At 45.0% G+C, this 25,047-nt stretch overlaps 1 protein-coding gene across 1 annotated transcript; it reads left to right on the forward strand.

Annotated features, from left to right (window-relative positions):
• The first annotated feature begins 1,521 nt into the window (after nucleotides 1–1,521).
• zbtb16b (zinc finger and BTB domain containing 16b) lies at nucleotides 1,522–24,196 on the forward strand. The gene is made up of 7 exons (XM_080459996.1): nucleotides 1,522–1,600; nucleotides 2,846–4,112; nucleotides 6,665–6,762; nucleotides 9,285–9,371; nucleotides 17,994–18,164; nucleotides 19,257–19,424; nucleotides 21,655–24,196. The coding sequence occupies exons 2-7, from the start codon at nucleotides 2,938–2,940 to the stop codon at nucleotides 21,882–21,884; spliced, it is 1,929 nt and encodes a 642-aa protein (XP_080316122.1). The 5' UTR covers nucleotides 1,522–1,600; nucleotides 2,846–2,937; the 3' UTR covers nucleotides 21,885–24,196.
• Nucleotides 24,197–25,047: the final 851 nt, after the last annotated feature.

Below are 25,047 nucleotides of genomic sequence, written 5' to 3' on the forward strand. Positions count from 1 at the left end.
AAGAACAAGAAGCACAGGAAGAACAGGAAGAACAGGAAGAACAGAAAGAACAAGAAGCACAGGAAGAACAGGAAGAACAGAAAGAACAGGAAGAACAGGAAGAACAAGAAGAACAGAAAGAACAAGAAGAACAGGAAGAACAAGAAGAACAGGAAGAACAAGAAGAACCCACCTCAGCAGAACCGGAGATCGTCCTTCTCTTTAGGATACCATAGCGTGTGACCCATTTTATCATTATATTCTTATTATGTCTTTTATTTTAAATTCCTTTTCCTTCTTGGTATTGTCTGGTAAGTACGGCTAAATACAGTTTGTTAGATTTATATTTCATTGCTCTAGTTCGATGGTGCTGCACACCAAGGATCAGGAAAGTTTATCTATCGAAAGAAAAATGTTCAGTTTAATGCTTTTCTACGAATTCTATTTCCTATAGATTGCACATAAAAGTTTGAATACACATGTCAACGTTTTAAAGTTTTGAACTGTCCATGAATCCCACTATAGCACAGACCTGGGCATCAGAAGGCCTTAATTAAATGAACATTACTGTTATTATTGCTTTATTGCATCTGAAATTGGCCATTATTACATTATTGGCACATTTTCTAGTAAAGTTAGCAATTGTTGCCTCAATAAATGAGCCTTTTCATGGTGTATAATTCATTATTTTAGATAAAGTGGTGAACAATGGGGGTGTTCAACGTCAGGCCTGTGGGTCAAAACCAGCCTGCAAGAGGCTCCATTCCGAGAAAACCGCCCAGCAAATTGTACAAATGAACTTTCTAACACCCATAATGCAACAGCAATAGGAGAAGGTTTTTTTGGGGACATTTCAATGTTTTTCTTTCACCAGAAGGTTTCATCAAAATGGGCTTCATGTTGAGACTGTTTTCCACAGTAATTGTTTTTAGTTTTGCTGAAATATAGACAATTTCGTCACGTGTACTCTGCGCCGCAACAAAGAAAAACTTTAAAGCTTAAATTTGAAGGTTATTTTAGATCTCCCACTACCTGAACCAGAGTTTAAATCCCTCTCCACAATCTGTGTGTTACTGTTCTGTCATATTCTCTGGTCTGGTTCTGTAGGAAGTCTCAGAGTCTGCTTCTGCAAGTTTCTTCCTGTTAAGAGAGTTTTTCCTCTCCTTCTTTTCTGCCTTCTCATGTGGGATTGTTGGTTTTTCTCTGTGAAAGTACCTTGAAATGACTGTTTTTATTTTACGCTTTAGAATAAACAAATAATTGAACTATTTTACCTTTAACCCAAGATGAGATTGTTTCTTTACCTAGAAGGTGTTTGACACCACATGTAAAAGATGGAATGATGAAAAAGTACTTATAAAGTACTAATAATTATTTGTGCCTCAGTTCCTGGTCTTGTCCTCGTGCTGCAGCCCCCCATGCTGCACTCAGCACGTGGTTGAGATCCGGGGCTTTAATGTGAAGGTTCTACCCGGAAGTGAGCGCGTGTCACTTGCGGGCTTGACGGCGGCTGGCCGCCTCTTGATTTGCTTCCTCGGAGCAGCAGTGAGTTTGGAGCGGGTACTGTGAAATGTCTCAGCATGATGCTGCCTGGATGATCACTGGACGTCAGGAGACGCAGGTAGGACGCTCTTTATTATCTCTCACGCGTCTATTCCGCTCTACACAACTACTTTTTTCTTTTTTTTTTTTAACAGACGCAGACTCATTTTAATGATTCATATTTTGGATATTACTAGTTTTTTCTTTAGACAAGTGGTGCGGTGTAAGGGACCTAAGTTTAGTGGCAGTCTGAGTATATTCTCCAAACTTGATTCGTGTATGAAGCAGACACTAATAATCCCCTGGATTATTTTATTTATTTTAAATTTCGGACGCGTTTTTTTTTCTTTCTTTTTTTCCCTGCTCGCTGGCAGAAATAAATGAATTTGTCTGGGTTAAATTGTCGCAATGTGCGCGGATGACGAGGAAGATGAGTGCGCGTGCACCTGATGCGCTCGCGGTCAGTTGAGGATTCAGCCCGACAGCTTCTCCCGAGGTGGTCCGACGATACAAACCCTCCAAATCAGCTTCATCCAGACACTCCCGACAGGAGGACGCGTACATCCCCTCTCTGCGCCCCTTTTCCATCATGTCGGTAGTTTGATAACTTGTTGAGGGATCATTCCCTCTTTTCTTTTCCCTTTTTTTATTTATTTATTTCCAGCGGAGCGCCTTTAATTGTCTTTTAACGCATCTAATCATGAACGTGCGCAGCCTAAATGAACTAATCAGCCCTTTCAAGGCGCGTGTTAATGACAGGCCTACCTGTTGAGGGCACGGATGTGTGTGTGTGTGTGTGTGTGTGTGTGTGTGTGTGTGTGTGTGTGTGTGTGTGTGTGTGTGTGTGTGTGTGTGTGTGTGTGTGTGTGTGTGTGTGAGAGAGAGAGCGAGAGAGAGAGAGCGAGAGAGAGAGAGAGAGAGAGAGAGAGAGAGAGAGAGAGAGAGAGAGAGAGAGAGTGTGTGAGCAGCTTGATAAATTGAAGCGTCACCTCTCAGTATGCAGACGTTATTACAGCGACGTGACCGCGCTCAAAGAGACCTCAGACTAATCACCTGCAATAGAAACTGTTGCTCTGCGCATATCGACCTGTTGTTTTGCCTTTGCTTCCTAATTAAAATACATAAACATGTTGGGAGCATCAAATGAAATAAAATAAAAAAAACCCAGGAGAAAACATTTATATCTCACAGGTTAGTTTCTTTCTGATTATTCTATTTGATTTGGGATTTAAAAAAAAAGTGTAAACGGAGTGTCTTTGCATCACGCTGTAAGTGAGACGGCTGCTCTAACGATACTCTATCCTCCGACCTGCGTCCAAATCAGATCAGCAGCTGAAGCCCAGTGAAGCAAGCGGGACAGCCACACCTCATGCGTGGGCTCGGCGGGGGGTCCGAGCCGATACGGGTCTGACAAACATGGGTGTGCTCCAGCTCCACAACCCCACGCACTCCGGCACGCTCCTGCAGCGGGCCAACCAGATGCGCCTGACCGGCACCCTGTGCGATGTCATCATCACGGTGGACGGCCAGGAGTTCCCGGCGCACCGCACCGTCTTGGCCTGCACCAGCAAGATGTTTGAGATTTTGTTCCACCGCAGCAGCCTGCGCTACGCCCTGGACTTCCTGTCCCCCAAGACCTTCCAGCAGATCCTGGAGTACGCCTACACCGCCTCGCTCCAGGCCACTGCCGAGGACCTGGACGACCTGCTGTACGCCGCCGAGATCCTGGAGATCGAGTACCTGGAGGAGCAGTGCCTGAAGGTGCTGGAGACCATCCAGGCGGAGGAGAACGAGGACGCGGCGGTGAGGAACCATGGCTCCGGAGACCACGGCGACCACGGCCGCGCCAGGCACTGGAGGCACATGCTGATGTCCAAGAAGCATTCCATACAGGACGGGCCCGCCCGCACCACGCCCACCGCCCTGCACCACCTGGCGCTGTACCACATGGCTGACAGGAGCTCCCCCGGCGAGGAGCACGACGTGGCGCCGGGGTCCAGCCCCAAGCTGGATGGCGAGCTGGACGTGCACTCCCAGCAGCTTCAGGCTCGCAGCACCGCGCCGTCCCAGAACCCCCCCCTGGATCACACCAGAAGCATCAAGTCCGAGCGCATGCAGGTGGACGACGCCAACGGGTACGAGGGCAGGTCCTCCAGCGCCGGCGAGGGCAACTGCATGTCGGATCAGCCCCGGGACGACGGTCCGGGAACGCCGCTGCGAGGCAGCGTGATCACCAGCGCGCGGGAGCTGCACACCAGCCCCGACGACGGAGGGCAGGCGGCGGGGAACGCCCTCGACTGTTTCCCCGGGATCGCCACAGACAAACACCTGGCGTCCATATACTCGGCTGCGCAGAACCACGCCAGCGAGGGCCTGGCCGTGCCCGTGTCGGTGGCGCCGTCACTGGGCGTGCAACTGGACCCGAGGGCGTACGGCGGCCTGCTGCACCAGGGCCTGCTGCACAGGGAGCTCCTCAGCAGGCTGGGCCAGTTCGCAGCGGGGATGAGGCACGAGGGCCAGACGCAGGGCCAGCAGTGCTGCGGCGAGTGTGGACTGCAGCTGCACAGCCGGCAGGCCGTCGAGCAGCACAGGTAACACACACACACACACACACACACACACACACACACACACACACACTGCTCCGTATTGAGTGATGAATATTTCAAGCAAAAATCAAAATTCATATTCCATCTAATAATAATCACATCTAATCACATTAAAAAAAAAAGACTCCCATGATTTAGTCTGCTGCAGGAACATCCCGCTGCACACGCTGCTCACTATTTTTAAACAGACAAATGCGTATTTGGTATAATAAAAGATGCATGAGAGGGACGTGCAGGTGGATAACGCGGTTGTGACGATCATGACGATCATGACGATCATGACGGACAACGTGTCTCTTGCACTGAAACTCTTCTTTTTGGTACTTTTTGATGTTAAAAAGATGGTCGGCGAGTTACAGAAAGCTGGGAGGAAGCAACAGCGGGCATGTTGATTTATTCTCAGGGACACGTCTTTACTGGTCCGACGTGCCGGGAAGTTTTCAGTCGGGTCCTTGTGAATGGGTTCGATATAAAAGAAGGTTTTTCACAAAGCCTTATTTTCTAAATTCCGTTTGATTATTTGCGCCGGCGTGTGCGACAGGCTTGTTTGGCGGAGGCTATTTGATATGCATTCCTTTGCGTCAGCGGAGAGGAGGCGCTCAGCGGGGACCGGGCTGGACGCTTCAGCACGGTGATGGATAACTTCTGCTCCCCCCACTCGCTTCGTCGTTGCTTTTATTTGCTTTACTTTTACTTTATTTATGAGCTTGTCGCTTCATGTCTTGTCACAATACACACACCAAAAAAAAATCTACTTCCCAACGAGCTGGATGACAGCCCTCATTAACTTGATTGCAGATGTTTGTAATTGCGAGTCTGACTCATCACTGATCATTAGAAACCAAAGACTTCCACAAGTCCGAAGTCCTAACATGCAGCTAAAATCCTGATTAGGATCACAGCCCCCCCACCCCTCCACCCCTCCCTCCCGTCCTCGTCTGAGCCCGTGGCTGACATTTCAGCCTCGTGCCACTCCAGAGCTCTGCTGAAACGGAGCATCCTGTGGGATATTTAGTGATGCGCGCTGCTTACTCATGGAGACAGGCGGACGTCCGCGGGTCGGGGGAGCTGTGGCGGTGGCCCTGCTTCAGGATGCCATGGAAGTTGCTGTAGGTGCGTAACCAGGTCACTGAGCATACACCTGGTCTGCAAGACTGACATTTCCAAGTGTTGCTGGAGAAGCAACTCCTGGCGCAGTTTTAGCATGAAACACTGCAGGATTTTGGGGGGGGGGGGGGGGGGGGGGGGGGGTTGCATTAAAATCGCAGCATTTTAATCAATTTTTAAAATTGTTCATGAATGTTTAAACTAGTATTTTAGCTTTTAATTTCCACTCTTTTAAAATGTTCATTTGCCTCAAATAATTTACTGGTTTTGCATCAATGTCGGTAAAACAAGCAGATAAAAACTGAGAATGAGGCAAAAAAAAAGCAACAATTGTCCCCCAGCTGGACTGAAACTGGAAACATTGTGATTTCATGGTCAGTGCCTTAAACCCCTGGGCCACCGGGACACTCTCCATTTATCCCTTTCAATCAATACTTGACAGTGGTGAGAAAAAAAGCAACTGTATTGTTCACACCTCAGAGTGCCCGACCAGAAAATAAATACCAATAAGTCTCGCATGAGTGCTCAAATGAAATATCCTCAACACAAGTTGGTCAAATTTGGAGAAAAAAAATAATAATAATGGAGACGACTTCCTGCGCTCGTGGCTCTGAAATGAGTCACTGTCCTTAAAATGTTAATGTGGATTTCATGTGTGTTAGATTACATCCAGGCCTGGTTCATTCTGACCACGGAGGGAGTTTAGACACACACACACACACACACACACACACACACACACACACACACACACACACACACACACACACACACACACACACACACACACACACAGTTTTCAGGCCGTTTGCTCAGCGGTTCAGGGTGATGTCAGGATAACAGTGCAGATGCCTCGCATGCTGGGATGTGTGTGATATGATATGATAGGTTCTGCTGCTGGCGCAGCTCCAGCGCATCGTCTTCTTTTCCTTCTTTTCATTGGAGTTACAGGAGAAGCGTGTGTGTGTGTGTGTGTGTGTGTGTGTGTGTGTGTGTGTGTGTGTGTGTGTGTGTGTGTGTGTGTGTGTGTGTGTGTGTGTGTGTGTGTGTGTGTGTGTGTGTATTACACTGGGATGTGGGTGTGTGTTTGTGTGCGTGCCCAGCGTCTTGCAGTGCTGGCGGGTGGAGGCACGCGTATGTCTGCACTCTGAAATTAGCCAGATATCCTATTGTCTGTGTTCTTTTAGCATTCATGCGTTGTGATTCACAACTCCAAGGGCCTCTCACGCTAATGATGCTGCATTCAGTGAAGGGATTCTTGCTGGAATTAAAAACATGCTCCTCTTGTTATGAGGACAATGATGCTTCTAGATCTAGGAAGACCTTACACGGAGAATTTTTTTTTTATAAAAAGCGGATACTTTTATGATCAACGAGAGCGGCTTGTCTCTGTTCACCCGCTCACATCAGTGTTTGTCTTTCCACAGGAGGCTGCATAACGAGGAGAAGGGCAACGGCTGTGAATATTGTGGCAAACATTTCCAGGACAGCATGCGGCTGAGGATGCACATGCTGTCTCACACAGGTACTTAGTGACTCTCCCGCTCCCGTCTCGCGGCGTTCAGCGCTGATCAGCCCTCTTGATACAGTAGTGCTGCCTTTCACATGCACCTGTTCATACTATGCACACGCCCCCTCCTCCCTCGCTCCCTCCTCTTTTGCTCAAACAAGTTAGTGCTGCTCCGAATACTTGGATGATGCTTTCTTTTCTATGCATAGGTTCTGTGCACCTCTCCCCCCTCCCTCCCTCCCTCCCTCGCCGGCTCGCTCCGTTTGAATCGTTTCTGTGTGTTTTCGGAGACTCTGGCGGCTCGCCAGCTCTGCCCCTTCTGAGTGATGACATCATGAGCTGCCGGCAGGCCTGGGTGTTCTGCCAGTGTTCCGAAGCGTGTGTGATGGCTCGCTCGCAGATGTGTGTCCAGGAACACACTGTACCCAAATGCAGACTTAATCAGACCTGACTGCTCTCCCAGCTACTTTATCCAAAATAGAGAAAGAGGAAGGAGGGGAAGTGGTGGGGGGGGGGGACTAAAAATGAAACTAAAACAGAAACCTCAGTAGGGATATGTGTACAGACAAGGCAACATCCCTGTCCTCTCCACATGCTCTCTGAGGATGTTTTTTGTTTTTTGGGGGGGGGGGGGGGGTGACGTGACATACTGCTGACAGATGAGAGAGAATCTGCCGCTTTAAACTTCACCTGAGTCGCCCCCTTTTTATTTTCCCTCCTCCCTCCATAGCCTCCGCATCACCCTAAACACTAACATTGTCTTGCGTTACCCTCCGACCGCCACAACATGCTTTGATTTTCAATTCGCAGTGACATCCGTCGCAGCAGCACCTTTAACCTAATTTGAATTTTTGCATAAACTCGCCCCATCCCAATGTGTCAGCCCATAATACTACAAAAAAAAAAAAAGAGAGAGAGATGTGGATCTCATTTCTTTGTCACTGTGTATTTCGGTATAGCAGCCTTAGATCCCGCTGGTTGCTAAGGAGCGAGTGCTCCACCGCTCTAATGGGCTGATTTGGTATTCAGCTCGATGCTGGCTCTTATTTTGGTATGCCAGACAAAGTGTTTTGATGGAGGACGATTGCAGCCGCGTCTGGAGACAGTTTGATGGTTTATGGATGAGAGCACACTCCGTGCCTTTGACTGCACAAGACAATGCACTATGTTCTCTTCTCCCCTTATCACACAATCTCACACAACACAACACACCACACTGGACAGCGTCACACAACATCAGGATCTACAACGCCGCTTCACTGTTACTACTATGCTAGCTCAACCAAGTTCTCTTTTGTTATTATCTTTGCACAGTGTAACAAAACGCACAGATCCAAAACAGTAACAGTTTGTTTTCAAAAATTGTTGTTTTTAGAAATGAACAGATTGATTCTTTGGTTGTTTTTTTTGGTTATTTTGTTATTTGTGTGGCGCTCTGGGAACAGTGGCACAGTGTCTGTGTATAGAGGCATCGTAAGAGTTGAAAGAGGACCACATTTAGGCTGTGGTGCTCAGAGTTCCCAAAAGCTTGTGGGTGTTTTAATGAGTCATTTTAACTTCATTTAAAGCCAGCTGAGCAGAAAATAGATCAGTGAATGAGCCCTGGGCCAGTATGGATCTGCAACCGATTTACATCTCTGTGAGAGCCAACCCACATCCAAACAGCTGTGTGTGTGAGAGAGTAACTCAGCGTGTGTGTGTGTGTGTGTGTGTGTGTGTGTGTGTGTGTGTGTGTGTGTGTGTGTGTGTGTGTGTGTGTGTGTGTGTGTGTGTGTGTGTGTGTGTGTGTGTGTGTGTGTGTGTGTGTGTGTGTGTGTGTGTGTGCTGTCTGTCCTGTGTTGTTCTGCACTCACCTCACACCTGCTCAGACAGACAAGGATGGAGCGTTTCTGCAAGCAGTATGCATACTTGTCTCTCTCATGTCTTCATCAGAACAGACAAGGGCATTGCAAAGGTGAACAGGGAACTGTAGTTTACAGTGCATGCGAAGGGATTCAGGGTGTTGACTCTGAAGTGTTTTTTTTTTTTTTTTTTTTTTTTTTTTTTTTTTGATAAAGGGATGTGCCGCAGGCGGGAAGCGTCTGCTGTAGAGAGAACACCCAGTCCTTCTGTGGCCTCTCAGGCAGACAGTCTGCTCACTGTTCAGAGACTGATAACAGGGCACGGTAAATAAAACTCTTCAGCTCGGCTCTTTTTTGTCAAAGAAGAAGGGGCCATTGCACCCTGTCTGGTGCCTTTGTTTGTCCCCCAGTTGAGTTTTTACGGCACTTTCCTCTGCTCCATTGTACTCCACGCGTTTGCTTCCTTGTGTTAACACCTGAAAAGCGCAAGTGTGTGACAAGCCAGACTGCTTTGGTGACTTTTTTCAAAACGGCGCGTCTTTGTCCCCCGTCCCCCGTCCCCCCTCCGGTTGCTTTTCTCTTTCCGAATTGTCCTTAAATGCTAAATGAACTGACTCACTCTGCAAATTACCGGCGCGCACGTTTATGTTTCTGTCTGATCGAGAGGCGCTCTCATCAATTCCATTTTATCTACAGCTCCTGCGGAGGCGCTGGTGTGTGATCAGTGCGGAGCCACGTTCTCCTCGGAGGATGCTCTGGAAGCCCACAGGCAAACACACACAGGTACTTCTCTCTCACACACACACACACACACACACACACACACACACACACACACACACACACACACACACACACACACACACACACACACACACACACACACACACACACACACACACACACAGAGTCTGTGTTTAACCTGGACAGCCTGCATTGAGCTGTTGAGTAAGCCGTGACTCCGGGACTTGTGATCATGGCTCTAAAACTTGCCTGTCATGCTGGCTGGGTTAAACTGTTCCTGTCATGATGCTCCATAATTTATCAACAGGGATGTGGGAGGCCGTCTCACATATCACCCACTAATATCTCTTGGCATCCAGACCCGTTGCATGCCACTTCTCCACTGCCGTCGCCCCACAGCACCCCGCGTTACAGTTTCCCCAACGCTTCACAGCCTCGCCTCCTTCCCGGCAGCGCCTGTGAAATTATTTACCTTACACTTGACATGCTCAACAGCCAGCACGACGCCCATCCGTGTTTTTCAATGATCTCGAATCACCAAAAATGTTTCTCTCGCAATTTCTCCTGTTCCAGTGAACGTGTGGCATTAACAGTTGGTACTGGGATGAGTCAAAATATTTTTTCTTAATAGGTTTGTTCTTTTTTTTTTCCCCCTCGGTGGAGTGGCAGCACAAACCTGGGCGGTGATTTGCAATCTGGGCTCTTAAGAGTTTGGAACAACTTGCCTGAGGAGCTGAAGTCGTAATCAAAGTTGGAAAGAGCTTTACAGACCGAAAAACAAGACAGGAGGAGATAAAAAAGACAAACAAGACAAATATATACATATAAAAAAAAAAACACAAGGGGAGCAGAGTGTATGACAGAGGAAATAAAAAGCTGTAAAATCAAGAGGAAACCAAAGAAAACAGATGTTTTTTAAAGCGCCATGTTTTCTCCGCGGTAAACTGGTGTTTGTATAATTAAGACAGACTTTAAGGCAGAGCTGTCAGGAGCAACTATATGTTGTAAATCCCAATAAGTTTAAAAAAAAAAGTTACGTCCTTAGCGTTCAAGTCAAATGTTCTCTGAACTTTAATATTTGAATGATATACCCTCTTCAGCCAAAACCAGCACATTATTATTTTTGGAATTACTCAGGTTCATTAAAGTTTTAATGCTGCACTCCATCACTTCCTGACTTTGTCTGTCTGGATCAGTTTTGCGTGTATAATAGCCTCCGCAGCCTGACGCTGCTCGTATGAACTGGCTGGATGGTTTTCTGTTATCGCTCACTGATACAGACCTCAGACACACTAATGCTGAAATTATCGTTATCATCCCAGAGAAGTTATACTTTGAGGAGAAGTTCGACACACTTTGATGAAGTTATTTCTCTCTCAAAAAGTCACAATGTGAAGGTCAATCAAGTTCAACCTTCATACTCATTTTTTTTATTACCTTGACATTGGGAAATATGACCTTTCATATTTTTTAAAGCATGAAACAATTTTGTAAATTGCATCTGCAAAAAAAATGATCCAAAATAGCATGTTTTTTATGTCATATATCTTAAATGTCTTCCCGTGGGAAAAATAAAATCTCCCTGAAGATGTTTTAAATGTTATACATTCCTTCTTTCACATTTCACACACTCATCTATAGCTCTGTCCTACATTATATTCTGTTACTTGAAAAAAAAAAAAAAATAAAAAAATATATATATATTTGAAATATGACTTTTTCAATGCGTTGAATGTTTCTGAAAATCGACATACTGCTCTTTGGTTAAATGTGCTCAATGTTTATTACCAACGATGGTGTTGAAACTGCATTTTAGTCGTTATGAGACGTTTGCAGTGCAACAGAATTGCTGCAATTCTTCAACCAAACTTCATGTAGAAATTGTTGGAAAACGTAGTCCATAGAACGGCTCAAGACTGCTTGATGATTCACTTTCCATGTTGTGTTTTTATTGCATCAACTGTTCATTTAAAGCCAATATCTATAGTCCTTCAACTGTTAAGTATCAAATGGGAGTCTTGGGTGTTTACAAAAAGCGGTCTGGTTGTCAGATGACGCATTTGCCCGACAGTGTCCGAATCCACACCTTTTCTGCCACTGTCAGAGAAAGGTGATCACCCTCTGAGGAGCACTGGCACGTAACTGTAACTCCAGGTGGCACACACAGTATGAATACTTAATGGATGTGGATATGGAGGGGTGTTAACGATGCCCAGAAGTTTCTGCCCTCATCTCGCCGAGTTGTAAACATCCCGAGCTCGGTTTCAGTCTGGCAGTGTGTCCAGAGCGGGGTACAGGAGAGCATTACTCTCTCATTTTGTCATGATCTCAGCTCGGCCCGCTGTGACGCATGACGACTCGCCGCCGCGGCTCCTCCGTGCGATCAGCCGCGTTGAGGTTGCACGGGGAAAAAATTATGACAAAGCACAGACCCGATGCAAAGATTTACCTTCCTTAAAGCACACCTGGAGTTGGTTCCCTCCGCTACAAACACACAAGGGGTCTTTCAGTGCTGATGGAACTGCCCCGGCTTTAATTTGCCATGTGGCATAACCAGTGAGCCAAATGAGTTTCCTCTTAGCAGATTAACACTTGTCAGACCTCAGCAGCTGCAGCGCTGCTGTCCACCTCCTCTGAGGGGAAATAATACTACTTTTGGGAGGCTGTGTTCCCGGGCTATTTGGCTGCAGGGCTACTTTACAGTGAAAGTCTCTTTAGCCATTTTGATATGTCAGAGGTGAACGACCGTGGGTTGCACAAGTCAGAGATCAAAGCAAGGCAGGGGGGCGTTTCGGGGCAGAGTGAGCTGTGGTCAGTTGGGGGGCGGGGGGGGGGGGGTGGGGGGGGTATTTGAGGACTTCCTGAGGGCAAGAGGATTGCTGCTGGTGTTGGATGCCAGGACTGAGAGCAAAACAACATCATGTGCTGCTGTTTACTCCTCACCACAGCACTGTCACAGTCTCCTCTGACCTACTTGTCAGTGCCCAAAATAAAAGAATGGATCTGTCTCCGAATTGCGCTCACAACAAAGGGGTTTGTTTCAATCAGGGCAAGTCGAGGCTCTGGGGCACCCGGGCTTACAATTTTGGAAAAACCCAAGACTGTGGCTTATCAACAACACGCACACAAATTGACTGTATGTGCTGGAAACCAGCGCCTGCTGACCATTTTGCCACCTTGCCTTCAGGAGAAAGGCCGTGAGAGTGCAGCCTTTGTGTACTCACGGCAGCTGCACTGTTTCCACACATTACAGGCTGCTTCATCAAGTGAATAATATTACCTTCTGTCCAAAGCCTAATTAAACAGTCCTGTAGTCTATTCAGACACAGCCCAGGCTTCTAACGCATCTCTCCTAATGCAGACCTTTTAGCTCGCCTAATTGCGTGTCCATCATCGTACTGCAGCCTCCTGCTAATACCCAGCTGTAATTCTTATAAGCCTTAAACTGAACTGAACTGTCCTCTGTTCGGCCATTGTGCCTCCAGTGTTTATTTTTGCACTGACTGCTAGATACACAAGCCTCTGGACGCCCTGTCATTTAATGTGAAGTGCAACCCGGTAGATACAGGAGAAATATTGTAAACGCTCTAGGAACGGAGGCGGGCGAGACCGCCAGTGACCTCAATGCACCGCTCCATGGAATGGTGGTTAAACACGAGCAACGTATCTCTTGTTGCATTAATTATTGAGTTGGTTGTTCCTCACTCGGGTAGATTAGCAGGCCGCCGCCGAGCGCCCGGGGTTGTTTAAGGTAGCGTTTGTGTATGCGCCTGTCTTGCCGCCATGTCTGCGGGGGAAACTGTCCGCATGAGCACATACAGTATCGCGGACGCAGGGGGTCGTGTGAGGTCTAGCACATAATGCAGCCTGCATGACTGTGGATGTTTAACTGGGTGATAGCAATGTGCCAGCAGACACTGTGTATATATACTGAGCAAAGGGCCTTGAGGACACTGTTTCTCGAGGCTTGGCGCTGCATACTGGTGGACATGAGCGGCACCGACTTACAAACTGTCAAATCCGTGTTACAGTTTTGGCTATGGGAGATTTCTTTAATTATTTATAGGACACGTGGTGGGAAAAAAAGGAGGAACTGTGAGGTGTCATTGAGGGTTATAAATAGGCCTTCAAAAAAACTTTTTGAAGTATAATACACCATTTGTGTTAAAGTCTAAATTCTGCATATTTCATTTCTGAAAACCCACTGCCATTGACTACATCCATGATGTAGTGGTTAACACTTTCACCTCTCCAGGATTCCTGGTTTGAGTCTCGGGATGAGGTGTGTGGAGTTTGCATGTTCTCCCTTATTCTTCTGTGGTAAAAAAAAAAAGAAGCAATTTGTAAAAATGTCCTTGTGATTGTTTGTGCATCCCTACATTCACACTACAGGCCTTCGTGCTCAATTGTTGGTGGTTCTTCACATTATAATTCAAAGCAACCGTCGTCTGACTCCAATGTGAAAAGAAGTGACGCCCCAAAAAAGATGAAACTTCAACTTTGACATGTGGAGCAGCCATATTTACTTTGTTTCACTCAATGTGTTTGAAGTCATTGCACAACCTGAGCAAACAAATATATAAACAGATGATATAAAGAAGTTTAGGAAAAGACAGTGTACGCACTTTAACGACGGACGTTTGAGTTTTGTCCATCGTTTAAATGTGACCTTTTCTCGTCCCGCCTCCTCTGGCACATCATTTTGTCGCCATTTTCACGTCAAATGCCACATGAGTTTGCTTTGAAAAGCACGTATCTATCTATCCCACGTATGAAAGTGGCCTGAATCTGGTTTGGAAAATAATCAGACAAGAAAGTCAGATATTGACTGTGGACGAGTGGAAAATCATCGGATGGACTGAACATTATAACTCTCACTGGTCGGTCGTACTTTAAGAAAATGTTTATAATGGGCATTGGCTTTTAAATACAGTCCGACCATTTTATATATTTTTTTTGATGTATTCAGTTTTTCTTTTGTTTTGCCAAAACAAAACACAATTATTGATGTTATGAGAAGTTTTATAGCAGAAGTGTCATAATTTACATTTATTCTCCAAATCCTGCACAAACAGCACCTGTCTCAATGTTTGGCACAAGAACTTACTCATCTGCTCCATCGCTGTCAGAAACTTATTGTTACTTTGAAAGAGACGCGAATAAATAGGGAAGTCACCAAGTGAAGCCGAGCGATTAAAAAGTTCACTCCGACTTGGCCGTCACTCACAATTCTCTCAAATGTCCTAACAGAGTCAACTCTGAAAGCATTATGGAATCGAATGCAGCTTCCACGCGTTTCAGAAGAAAAACCAATGTGATGAGTTTTAACTGCTGAGCTCTGGACTCTGGAGTTAAGATGAACACAGAAGAAATGAGACAGATTTGTGCTCGTCACTGATACAATCTCTTGTTCGATTTGCGGTGGGGTTCACTCCCAGATTCTCAGGGTGGGAAAACTTTTGTTTGTCGCCTGAAAGGAAACAGGCTGCGCTTATTTGTGAATGAAGGGATTAGCTTGAACACTTCACCCCAACAAGGACCATGATCCTATCTGGTTGCCTAGACACATGGTTTTGTTTCTTAGGCAGCGTGAGAGCCTGGCCGGCTCCCACCTCAGTTGGACTGAATAAGTGGCAGATGTATGAAGGCAGAGCATGTTAAATCACATGAGCGTACACGTCCTCCGTCTTATTAGTGTCGATATGCCAAAGCCTGAAATCCTCCTCCATTACTGGTACAACTGTGTATTAGCGGCTTGGCGTGGCACCGTACGCAGTAAATGTTTTTATTTTCTGCCTCGTCGAAGGATCGCTTGGAAGTAAATCATTATTCCCTATGTTAAAAGCCCCCGCCCCCTAAACACAATGCACAGTCAACTTTCCAGCCTTTGAGAAATACCATTGATTACATGGTATTTACCCCGCTGAGGGCCAAAGGTCAGAGGGTCATCCTGTGCCTTAAAACCCAAATCCCAAGCCTATTGTCTGGTTAAGGGTGAGAAAGCAGGGGGCAATGACAGCCAACTTTAGGGGCTTATTCTCTCATGAAGAAACTCCTCTACACTTATTACCAAAGCTTACTGGAAAACTCTATGACCGCAAATCCTTTTTGTTTGAAAAGTTAACAGAGCGCAGAGAGGCGAAATGCCACCGCTAACACACACAAACACTTCCTTGTCTCCAAAGGGCGGGAAGAGTTTTTCATTTTTTGTTTACACTTCAAGATATTATTTGGTATTTTTATTTTCAGCGCAGGTTGCGCGGAATAAAAAACCAAAAACGACTGCTGAGCTGATGTCACGTCGTGTCAACACGAGATCAAGAGTGGGATTCTTGTGACAGAATATTTGTCATATCTCTTTTCTCAAGTTTTGGGTATTGTTGGTGACAGAAGGATCAGGATATACATCTGTGAGTGTCTGCGAGTGTGTCAGGGAGTAACGGTTTACCTCCACAGAGAAGCCGGGATGTTAAACTTTCAGAGCGGGCTGAAAGACAAAGGAAACCAAAAAAAAATGTGCGCGCTGCATCGGAACGGGCGTTTACTATGTATGGTGGTTGAGAAAGAGCAAGTGGAGAGAAGATAATTAAAGCAACTTTGAAGTATCTACAAGGTGGGTAATGTGCCATTCAGTTGGTTAAGGGCTTTGCTCTGCCTGCAGCCACAGAGCCTGTAGGAACAGAAAGCACTCCCCCTGCTGGCTGCTGCCAGCATTACTAGACAAACTAGTTAAATGGGATGAGGGCTCCTTCACAAGGCAGGTCATGCAGAGAACCGCGTTTTCAGCTTCTTAAAAGTCTTTAGTCTTTTTTAGACAGATCATTATCCGGGCTGTGCCGCTGCACAGTGAAACGGTATTAGTTAGGTATGACTCAGGCAGAAAGCGAAGCTGGTCAGACAGTGAAAGGACTTCCTGTTTGGTCAGCGGATCAGCGGCGTGGGGAGGGCGCAGAGGCGTCGAGAATGGAGGGTCTTTTGTGTACAACTAAAATATTGTGATCCGTGGGTGATAAAGGGCCGTGGTCATTAGACGGCCGCATAAAGACGGGGGATTGTAGGAGTTGCGTGAGGAGCCTATGACTAATGGGCTTGGTCAATGAGGGCCCGGACCTCATTGTGTGTCCTTTGTGCAGAAGTCCACGGGCTAAAGCCTCTGAACAGGTGCAGTTCATTCCACTGGATCGCCTCCCTGTAGGATTGCTAAGATCAGGGAATGTCTTTTATCCCATCTTCTCGCCGTTAATGATTACAAATGATAGCCACCAGCGATGTTCTGGAGGGAAAGATTTCAGAAAACAGGTTGAAAAAAAAGCACCGTTATTTAAAGTCTTTGTGCGTCCACGACACACTGCAGCTATTTGTGAAATGTTACGTCTATAAAAAATAAAGGGAGAGGGAGAGCCTCTTTGTTCAAGCAGACTGTGATGCATGGATTAGTAAACAATGCCGGGTGAATGTTTTTGATTTATCCCTGAAAATGTGAATTTGCCTGATTTGTTTCTCTTTCTCTCTTCTTTGAACAGGCTTGTCTGTTAACTTGATTGAACCTAAAGCAAGTGTCTGACACTCTTCCCTCTTAGTATGAGTGTGCTGTATCCCTTTCCCTGCGTTAATTCCAATTTAATTGCCAGTTGCCTCAAGGCACTTCAATAACAGTAACAAATGATTTGATTTAGTGGACCTCATCAGACTGCATTTTAAATGCGACACAGCAACCCCACTTGAATTCCAATGAAGTGCTGGCACAGTCCTCTGTTTACTAATGATCCTCCGCTGGAGATGTCTGATTGAATCTGAGTCAGGAGCAATGGGACCAGCTCGCATTGTAAATGATCTGCAACCTGAGCAGACAGAGAAATAAGGACCTCATAATCTCACATTAAAGCTTCACTCTTCAGGACATGCACATTATGTCCAATGCCGCTGATCAACCAGTCCCTCGGTCGTTCGCCACACATACGAATTTGCATCAGTGAGAATGCCAGGATGGATTTGAGTGCCGGCTTACACAGCCTGTAGATCAAGTGTTGACTGTATGACAGCCAATGGATCTTCTTCACATAGCCATTTTGACTTAAACTACCCTGCCAGCGACTTCCTATCTGTATTCCTCTCCACACTCTGTGCAACAGGAAAGCAGCCCCAAAGAGATGCCAGGTCACACACAGGATTAAACTGGATTGTGTTTTTTCCTGCAGTCCTGCCTTTAATGGCTTGATATCACTACTTAACATTCTGCACGGAGCGCGTAGTGTAGGCATCATTTAGGGTGGAGCTACTATCAGCTGCTCTTTGAGCACAGAGACAGAGGACTTCACAGGCTGGAGCTGACTCCTGATGGGGAATGAAGAGAATAATTACACATCTAACGCGCCAGGAAGAAGCCATTGATTGTGTGATTGGCATGCCGTGCATTGTGTGGGAAATTCTTAAAGAAAACAATGACTTTCATGGTCTGAAATAGAACGTATAAAGACTCGCAGCTGAAAGTGCCTCTGGGCTTTTAGGGGAGTTAGTTTAGGTAGAGGCACTTGCTCTTTGAAAGGAGCTTTTCCCTCGGAGGACTCACACAAAGTTGAAGTGACCCAGTTTCCCCACTTAAGGCCCTGTCTGTGTACGGTACTGAAATAACTGTGCGTCTGTGTCTTGTGCGTTCTCCAGGGACTGACATGGCGGTGTTCTGTCTGCTGTGTGCAAAGCGCTTCCAGACCCAGAAGGCCCTGCAGCAGCACATGGAGGTCCACGCAGGCATGCACAGCTACATCTGCAGCCACTGCGAGCGCCCCTTCCCCAGCCACACCACTCTCAAAAGGCACTTGCGCTCGCACACGGGTAAGATCAACTGATCTACAGTGTCACCTCCTGTCAGAGAACGTGAACGTGTCGGTGTCGAACGCACGCGTATCTTGAAACGGAGACAAAAGATTGCAGCTTTATTTATTTCTGTATATGGGTTAATTTCCCCAGGTTATTGGCTTTAAGGTTTCGCTCAATTTGCATGCATCCTCTCCCGCCCTCCTCATTCCCTCTCTACAAGATGATTCACCTCTCTGATGACAGCACTGTACCGTTATGGCCGGTGCATATTTTTGGGCAATTTCATCCTGTTTATATTTTGGGTTCTTAGACAGCCTTTGGGCCTGTGCAATTCACGGCTGTCAGTTCTAGTGTGGTTCACCCAAAATGATAGAGGAAACCCAAATAAATATTGAAGGAAAAGCAAATGGAAATGACTTGTCTGTGTGTTCTACCGAGGGTGAGTCTTAGTGCCGCAGGAGACGGAGAGATATTTACTGAAAAGATGTCCCCCTTTCTTCTTTTACCTTAAATAACACTCCCAGCTGTCAGGATGGCTTGATGTCTAGACAGGAGAAATACATAATTGATGTGAAGAGACAGAAGTGAAGGGAGTTTTGGCCATGGCAGCGTATCTTGTTTGTATGCCATTCTGCTTGGAAGTAACATTTTGTAAATGTCATCTGCTCCACAGTGGGGTGGGGGATTGGGGAGAATCGGCCTGTAATGAGGAGAGCAATGTATCCTCTGACTTGGCTGTTGCTGTGGACACTGAGATAATGAGGCACATAGGTCATTGGAGATGAGTCAAACCCTCAGCCTAGGAGAGAAATAGATTAACTACAGTATAGAGAACAGAGCAGCACATGCCTGGAAGTCTTTTATTAGCTATTAGCAGACAGCCAAGATGAGTGTCCTCATGTCACAACATTAGCAACGTCTGAACGCACATTATCTCCCCTTTGATATGCATGTGCAGAAAGGCCCGTGTGACTGTTTGACCTATGCGGCAACATATGCGCCGTGCCGTGTCGTGCCGAGGAGAGTCGGCCTTTTAATGTCTCTCACGATAATGGGCTGCACGTTGGTGTGTCGCGGCCGCTTGTTGTGACACGACTGTGCTTTCAGGCGATCACCCGTTCGAGTGCGAATTCTGCGGGAGCTGCTTCCGAGACGACGGCACGCTGAGGGGACACAAACGCATCCACACAGGAGAGAAGCCTTACGAGTGCAACGGCTGCGGCAAGAGGTTCAGCCTGAAACACCAGTTAGAGACACATTACCGGGTACACACAGGTAAGAGGTCACTGAGTACAACACACGGGAGGGTTGTCTGAGACGGGCTGATTTAAATCTTCTTTGAATTAATAGTTGGTGCCGGGAATATTTGAGGTCTTTCCTTCGTTTTCACGTTTGCAAGAAACCACAATAAAACCAACAGTTGTCATCTATTATGATCATTCTGGCGTGACTCCAATATCACGTATACGTACGGCACACGCTTTGATTTGATGCTCTATACATCATCCTCCCGCTGTCAGTGTATTAAATAATAACCCCCCCCCCCCAACCACATTATCTACCCCTGTATGAGTAATGTTTACTAAAAGTGGAGCGTCTTGCTATTATGGGAAATTATTCTTTAAAAAAAAAAAGAAAGAAAAGAAAGAAACGTAAATATTCGTGACCTGTTTTTAAAGGCTCACGTCTTCAGTGGGAGTGTGACTGCCACAGACAGGCTAGGAAGTCAAAAAATAGACTGATGTGTTTCAGCTCGCGGTCTGATCAGGTGACTGCTGTCAAACACCGGGAAATAAGAAGGCTGCCTTTTCTTGTATATATAGATATAAATGATATTCTATAAGTACTATATTCACGGTCTGGAGCCTTTAGTTGAACCCTGGAGACGCTGTCAGACTGTCAGATGGGTCGCACTCTTAAGAAAATGTATTTCGAATGTGGAAGGAAGCCTAAATAACTGGAAAAACCCACTCAGGCACAGGGAAAACATGCAAACTCCTCAGAGAATAGGCTCTATAGCAACAGTGCAAACCACCTGACGTACAGACTTGACGTTATCGACAGCAGAATATGGAAATGTGCTTTGCATCTCTCTTTCTTTTTTTTTCTTTTTTAAGTTAAAGTATGACACTCAAGCTAACAATATAGGTCAATTGACAGAGGTTGGTGAACTGGCAAGATCCAAAGAAAGTTGAGAAAATGACATGTAAACACTCATTAATAATTTAAATGAATGAATTGTGCACAAATAATCTCAAAATAGAAGTTTGACCCAAACTCAGTTTTATAATATCAATATTTCAGAACTGCATTATTGAATTATTTCATGTTTTTTTTTTGTTTTTTTAGAATTGCATTGAATGTAAATGTAATGAAGACCAATCAAAATCATAAGCTGTTGTGCAAAACCATATATCAGGACTTTCCAACGTGACGTTCTTTTACAAAGACCTATTTATTGTCCTCGGATTCCTAAAAGTATTAAAAACTAAAGCTTTTCAAGTGAACTAATTAGGAAATCTAGCATCAACTTAAATCAGCCACTTCTGGCATTGCGCCACCTGCCCTGCACCTACTGAGGGACAGGGCAGCAGAGCTGTATGTAGCCAGAATGAAGGAGCCTGTGAGCCTGTGAGCCTGCACTCAGGGCAGCGAAACCCAGCCTTTACGGCTTCAAATCCTAGTAACTGGTGAGTTGTCTGTATTTTCAGCATTTGAAGCAGAAAACAGACTTTTCAAATACAAATATCTTTGTATGCATTAACAAATCTTATTACATGTACAAATTCTAATACAAACGAGCAGATTTTATTTGCACATTTAAATCCCTAAAACAGACAAATTACGAGACGACTTTTTCAGTTTCAGGTTCACATTGACAAATTCTTTTACACATTGACAACGCTGACTTTGGACAGACGGATCGAAATACAGACAGAAAACTCTCTATATGCGTTTTCTTTTTTTATTCATTCATTTCAGGCACGTGACATTCAAACATTTTGTACAATCACATACATAACCAATATCCCCCCCCCCCCACACACACACACACACACACACACACACACACACACACACACACACGTATCCAAAAATATATACACCATTTGATGATAATCAATAAATTATAGCTTGTGGAATTATAGTTCCACAAAGTACCAATAGTTTTGCTACAATAATGCTGTCATAACCAAGTATGTGCTGTGAAGTTCAAATTCCTTTTTTTTTTGCTTCTTGCTTTTCAAAACATTATTTGATATATCTTGATATTCGGCCTCCTGCAAAAGATACATTTAAAAAAAGATATGAATCCCCTCTTCAGAATTGGCACCCTGTCGTGCCATATATAATATATGTGCCCTATAAGTGATAATCCTGGAGGCAAACCCTAACCCCACCCGTTGGAACACAGTGACGTGAATCACAGGTGAACGCCGTCTCACCTGGCCGCCGTCCGGCTCCAGGTCTACAAGGTTAATGTGTGTGTTGTTGAATCTTTTAGGTGAGAAGCCATTTGAGTGCAAGCTCTGCCACCAGCGATCCAGAGACTACTCGGCGATGATCAAGCACCTGCGCACGCACAATGGCGCGTCTCCGTACCAGTGCACCATCTGCCAGGACTTCTGCCCGAGCCTGGCCGCCATGCAGAAGCACATGAAGGGCCACAAACCCGAAGACGTGCCGGCGGACTGGAGGATAGAAAAGACTTACCTGTACGTCTGTTATGTCTGAGCAGGACTTGGACCCCCCACCCCCCGTGCGTCATCTCTGACACAAACACGATCACACTGAAAGCTGGTAACTCCCGCGTTGCTGATTTTGAATGCTGCTGGGGGTGACATGTTCCTGTGAACGTTTGCAAAAAAAACAAACTCTTTTCATGATGAACTGAGGAGTGTATTGTGGAAAGCTGTTATTCTGGGAGAAACCGCAGGTTTTCAAGTGTGAATATCAATGTGTGTACGCATTTGGGCTGCAACTGATGATTAAATTCATTACTTTTACACTGAAAAGAAAAGAAAAAAAGTCCACTCTTGTCAGAACAAGATAAATGTAGGCCAATCCAAAGAGATTTCAGTTTGCAACAGTCCATAAGTGCACAGCAGAAATGTAGGATTTCTTTCCCTGAAAATGATAAAAAAGAAATTAAAAGAAAAAAATTTCTGGACGGGTTCCTGATGACTGTTTATAAGCTGGTGCGCACAAAGATACAGACACACACTCTTCCTTGTCCATGCGCACAGTTTTGATAATAACAGTAATTCTAATGAATCCACTGTGGTTGGAATCAACGCCACGGCGGCGGCGGCGGCGGCGGCTGACCTGTGTGTGCAGCTGGAGCTTTCCCACTGATTGCTGAACCACCAGGCAACCTGAGTCGTCTTCTATGATTGTGCAGTAGATCTTGAAAATAATTCCACGAAGGTTTGATTTGGACAAACTTCTGCAACATTTTCTCATCTAATTTCCCTCGACTTTTTTTTTTTTTTCCCTGCTGTTGGATTTTTACTTTGAAGTTGTTTATTTTCTGCATGTTTTACTTGAACGGCTGCCACGTTTTGACCTCATAAGCTTGAGCTCTTTAATTGCCTTGTCTTTCTTGCAGTGGGTGTTATTCTTTCAAGGTAACCGGCTCACAATTTTGAGTTCCTCCCGTTTTGATTTTTGCTATTTATATGTTGTTTATTTGTTACCAAATATGTGCTGGTTTTCATCGCGCGTCCCGTCCACGTCTCTTGGGATGATTTCTAGTAGAGCAAGCTCTACCTCTCCTCACTTTTCAACGTTTGTTTTCGATCCGCTGCAGCAGTTACTCATCCACTAGTAGTTTTAATTTTCCAACCAAACACTGGATAATTAACGTGGTGTAAAAAATGCAACGAGCCTCGACACGGCTCTTATGTGTAGTTTTCTATCATCAGCTATATATAAATGTCTTACAAAAATCACAGATACAGAATTTTCTAGGAGAAAATTAAAGAAAATGTGGGAAAGTTGTTGGTTGTTTTTTTTTAATAAAACACGAAAAGAAAATTGTGACATTGAATTACAATGAGCAGGTTATCGTCAGTCGTAGTGTAGCTGTAACGTACAAACTGTCATGGTATGTTATTCCCTTATGTGAGCCTAACACGGGCCTTATAGATTTAAATATGTTGTATTTTTGTATTACAGTAATTTGCTATCTGTTTACATTTGGTATGATTTGAGAAACATCTTAATGTGTGTGTGTTTTATAAAGTCTCCGATTTGATTAAAATCCCTCCCTCGTGCCTCTTTTATAAGTAGAGCATTGATGTGCTTGAGTACATGGGTCTGTGCTATTGGTAGTTGTTTCTGGGTGTTTGTTTATTGTTACTTAATTAAAGATAGACTGCCATGTAGATCCACCTTGTCTGAACATTGCAACTGGAAGCAACATACTGTGATCGTGGCTGATACTCTGATGCAAGTTGCAAGCAATTTTTGATGTTAAAAAAAAAAAAAAGTACACGCTTGTCTCAAATTGTTCCCTTCAAAGTGACAATGGACTGAGATCTCGGGATGGAAAATCGTGTGTATAGCAAATCTTGGCGTCTGCGGGCATTACCGATGCCTTCTTAAGTAGCCAACAACACTCAGTGCCATGAAAACACACATTCACTGTATCTATTCTACATGAACATGCACTATAAATGGATTTCCTCGGTGGACCAAAAGAAATAGAGCACTTTTGTTTTGAAAAGGGTTGTTTTTTTTCTTTGATCTTTCTATGTTGTGATAATGCAGCTGTCTTTTATTTGATGTTTCCTAGAAGGATGTGATTAGCATTGTTTAGAATATGTCAATGTCTGTCTACCTCAGGGCCAGATCAAAGCTCGACCTGGTATCCAATCAGGGTTGTTCTTCTTGCCATGTGTGCAGTAAAAATCCCTCTTCATTACAGCTTTGTAACACAGTGTGTGGAAGTGTTTTCTCAGTGTGGATTCAGGCACAACTCTGTATGCGTCAGTGTTCAGTGGCATGGTTAAAAAAAAAGAATAAAACAATTTACTATTTTATGCATTCTGTCTCATTTGCCTGCTGTTTTCTGTGTCGTCTGCCGGCGGCTCCAGACCTGTTTGATCTCATGCACCTTCACGGCTTCCAAATGTGTGATCGGAATATATTTGAAATTGACTGATGCTTAACACAGGCCATTATAAAGGAAGTAAATGCTTATCTTTTAATTTTTTTTGACGTGAACAGGCCTGAAAGACGTCTCTGCCACTTCCTACGGTACAAAAATGAAGCCAAATAAGTAAAGAGCTGCGATCTTTCACCGGGAATCATTTATAACCCTTTTTATTAAGAGGCGGAGATGTTTATTGGAGTACTTCAAATATGCCTGATGACTCGAATGCACCTAACTTATTTGACCCTGACACAAAATCCCAATTTTGGGAATTTTTTTAAAAATAAAAATCAACCTACAGTGTGATCAAAACGGCTTGAAATAAAGTTTCATCTTAACATTATTGGCTCTACTGCATCGTTCAAGTTTTTATATGGTTATTAGTCATTCTACATTTACAGCTGGACATTATTTATTGTGTTTTTACACTGGATGTTTTAAAATGTCCACTGTGTGACAATAACTTTATTACAGTCAGTGTTTTGAGGTTATCAGGCCAGCAGCTATTATTAGTTTTACGCTGGCCTGAGTAGCATCAATTAATCTACTATTAATTTACTATATTTTGGGTCGCGGGGAAAAACAAATCACACAGCTCTGGGTCAAGTGCAACTTCATTATTTTCTCCTCTGCTGCACCACCGATCACAACTCAACTGTCCAACCAGAACACTCACTGACTCTTATGAACACCACGTGTCACTCCGCAACAGAAATTAGCCCCCAAAATAAAACTGCCACA

This window comes from Lipophrys pholis (assembly GCF_963383615.2).
Source record: "Lipophrys pholis genome assembly, chromosome: 3".
Lineage (NCBI taxonomy): Eukaryota > Metazoa > Chordata > Actinopteri > Blenniiformes > Blenniidae > Lipophrys > Lipophrys pholis.

Bases quoted from the DNA above. Each gene is read 5' to 3' on its own strand.
- zbtb16b (XM_080459996.1), top strand. From the start codon at position 2,938: ATGGGTGTGCTCCAGCTCCACAACCCCACGCACTCCGGCACGCTCCTG. The intron at 9,372-17,993 runs GTACTTCTCTCT...TGCGTTCTCCAG, and splicing joins CCACAGGCAAACACACACAG to GGACTGACATGGCGGTGTTC. The intron at 19,425-21,654 runs GTAAGAGGTCAC...TGAATCTTTTAG, and splicing joins ACATTACCGGGTACACACAG to GTGAGAAGCCATTTGAGTGC.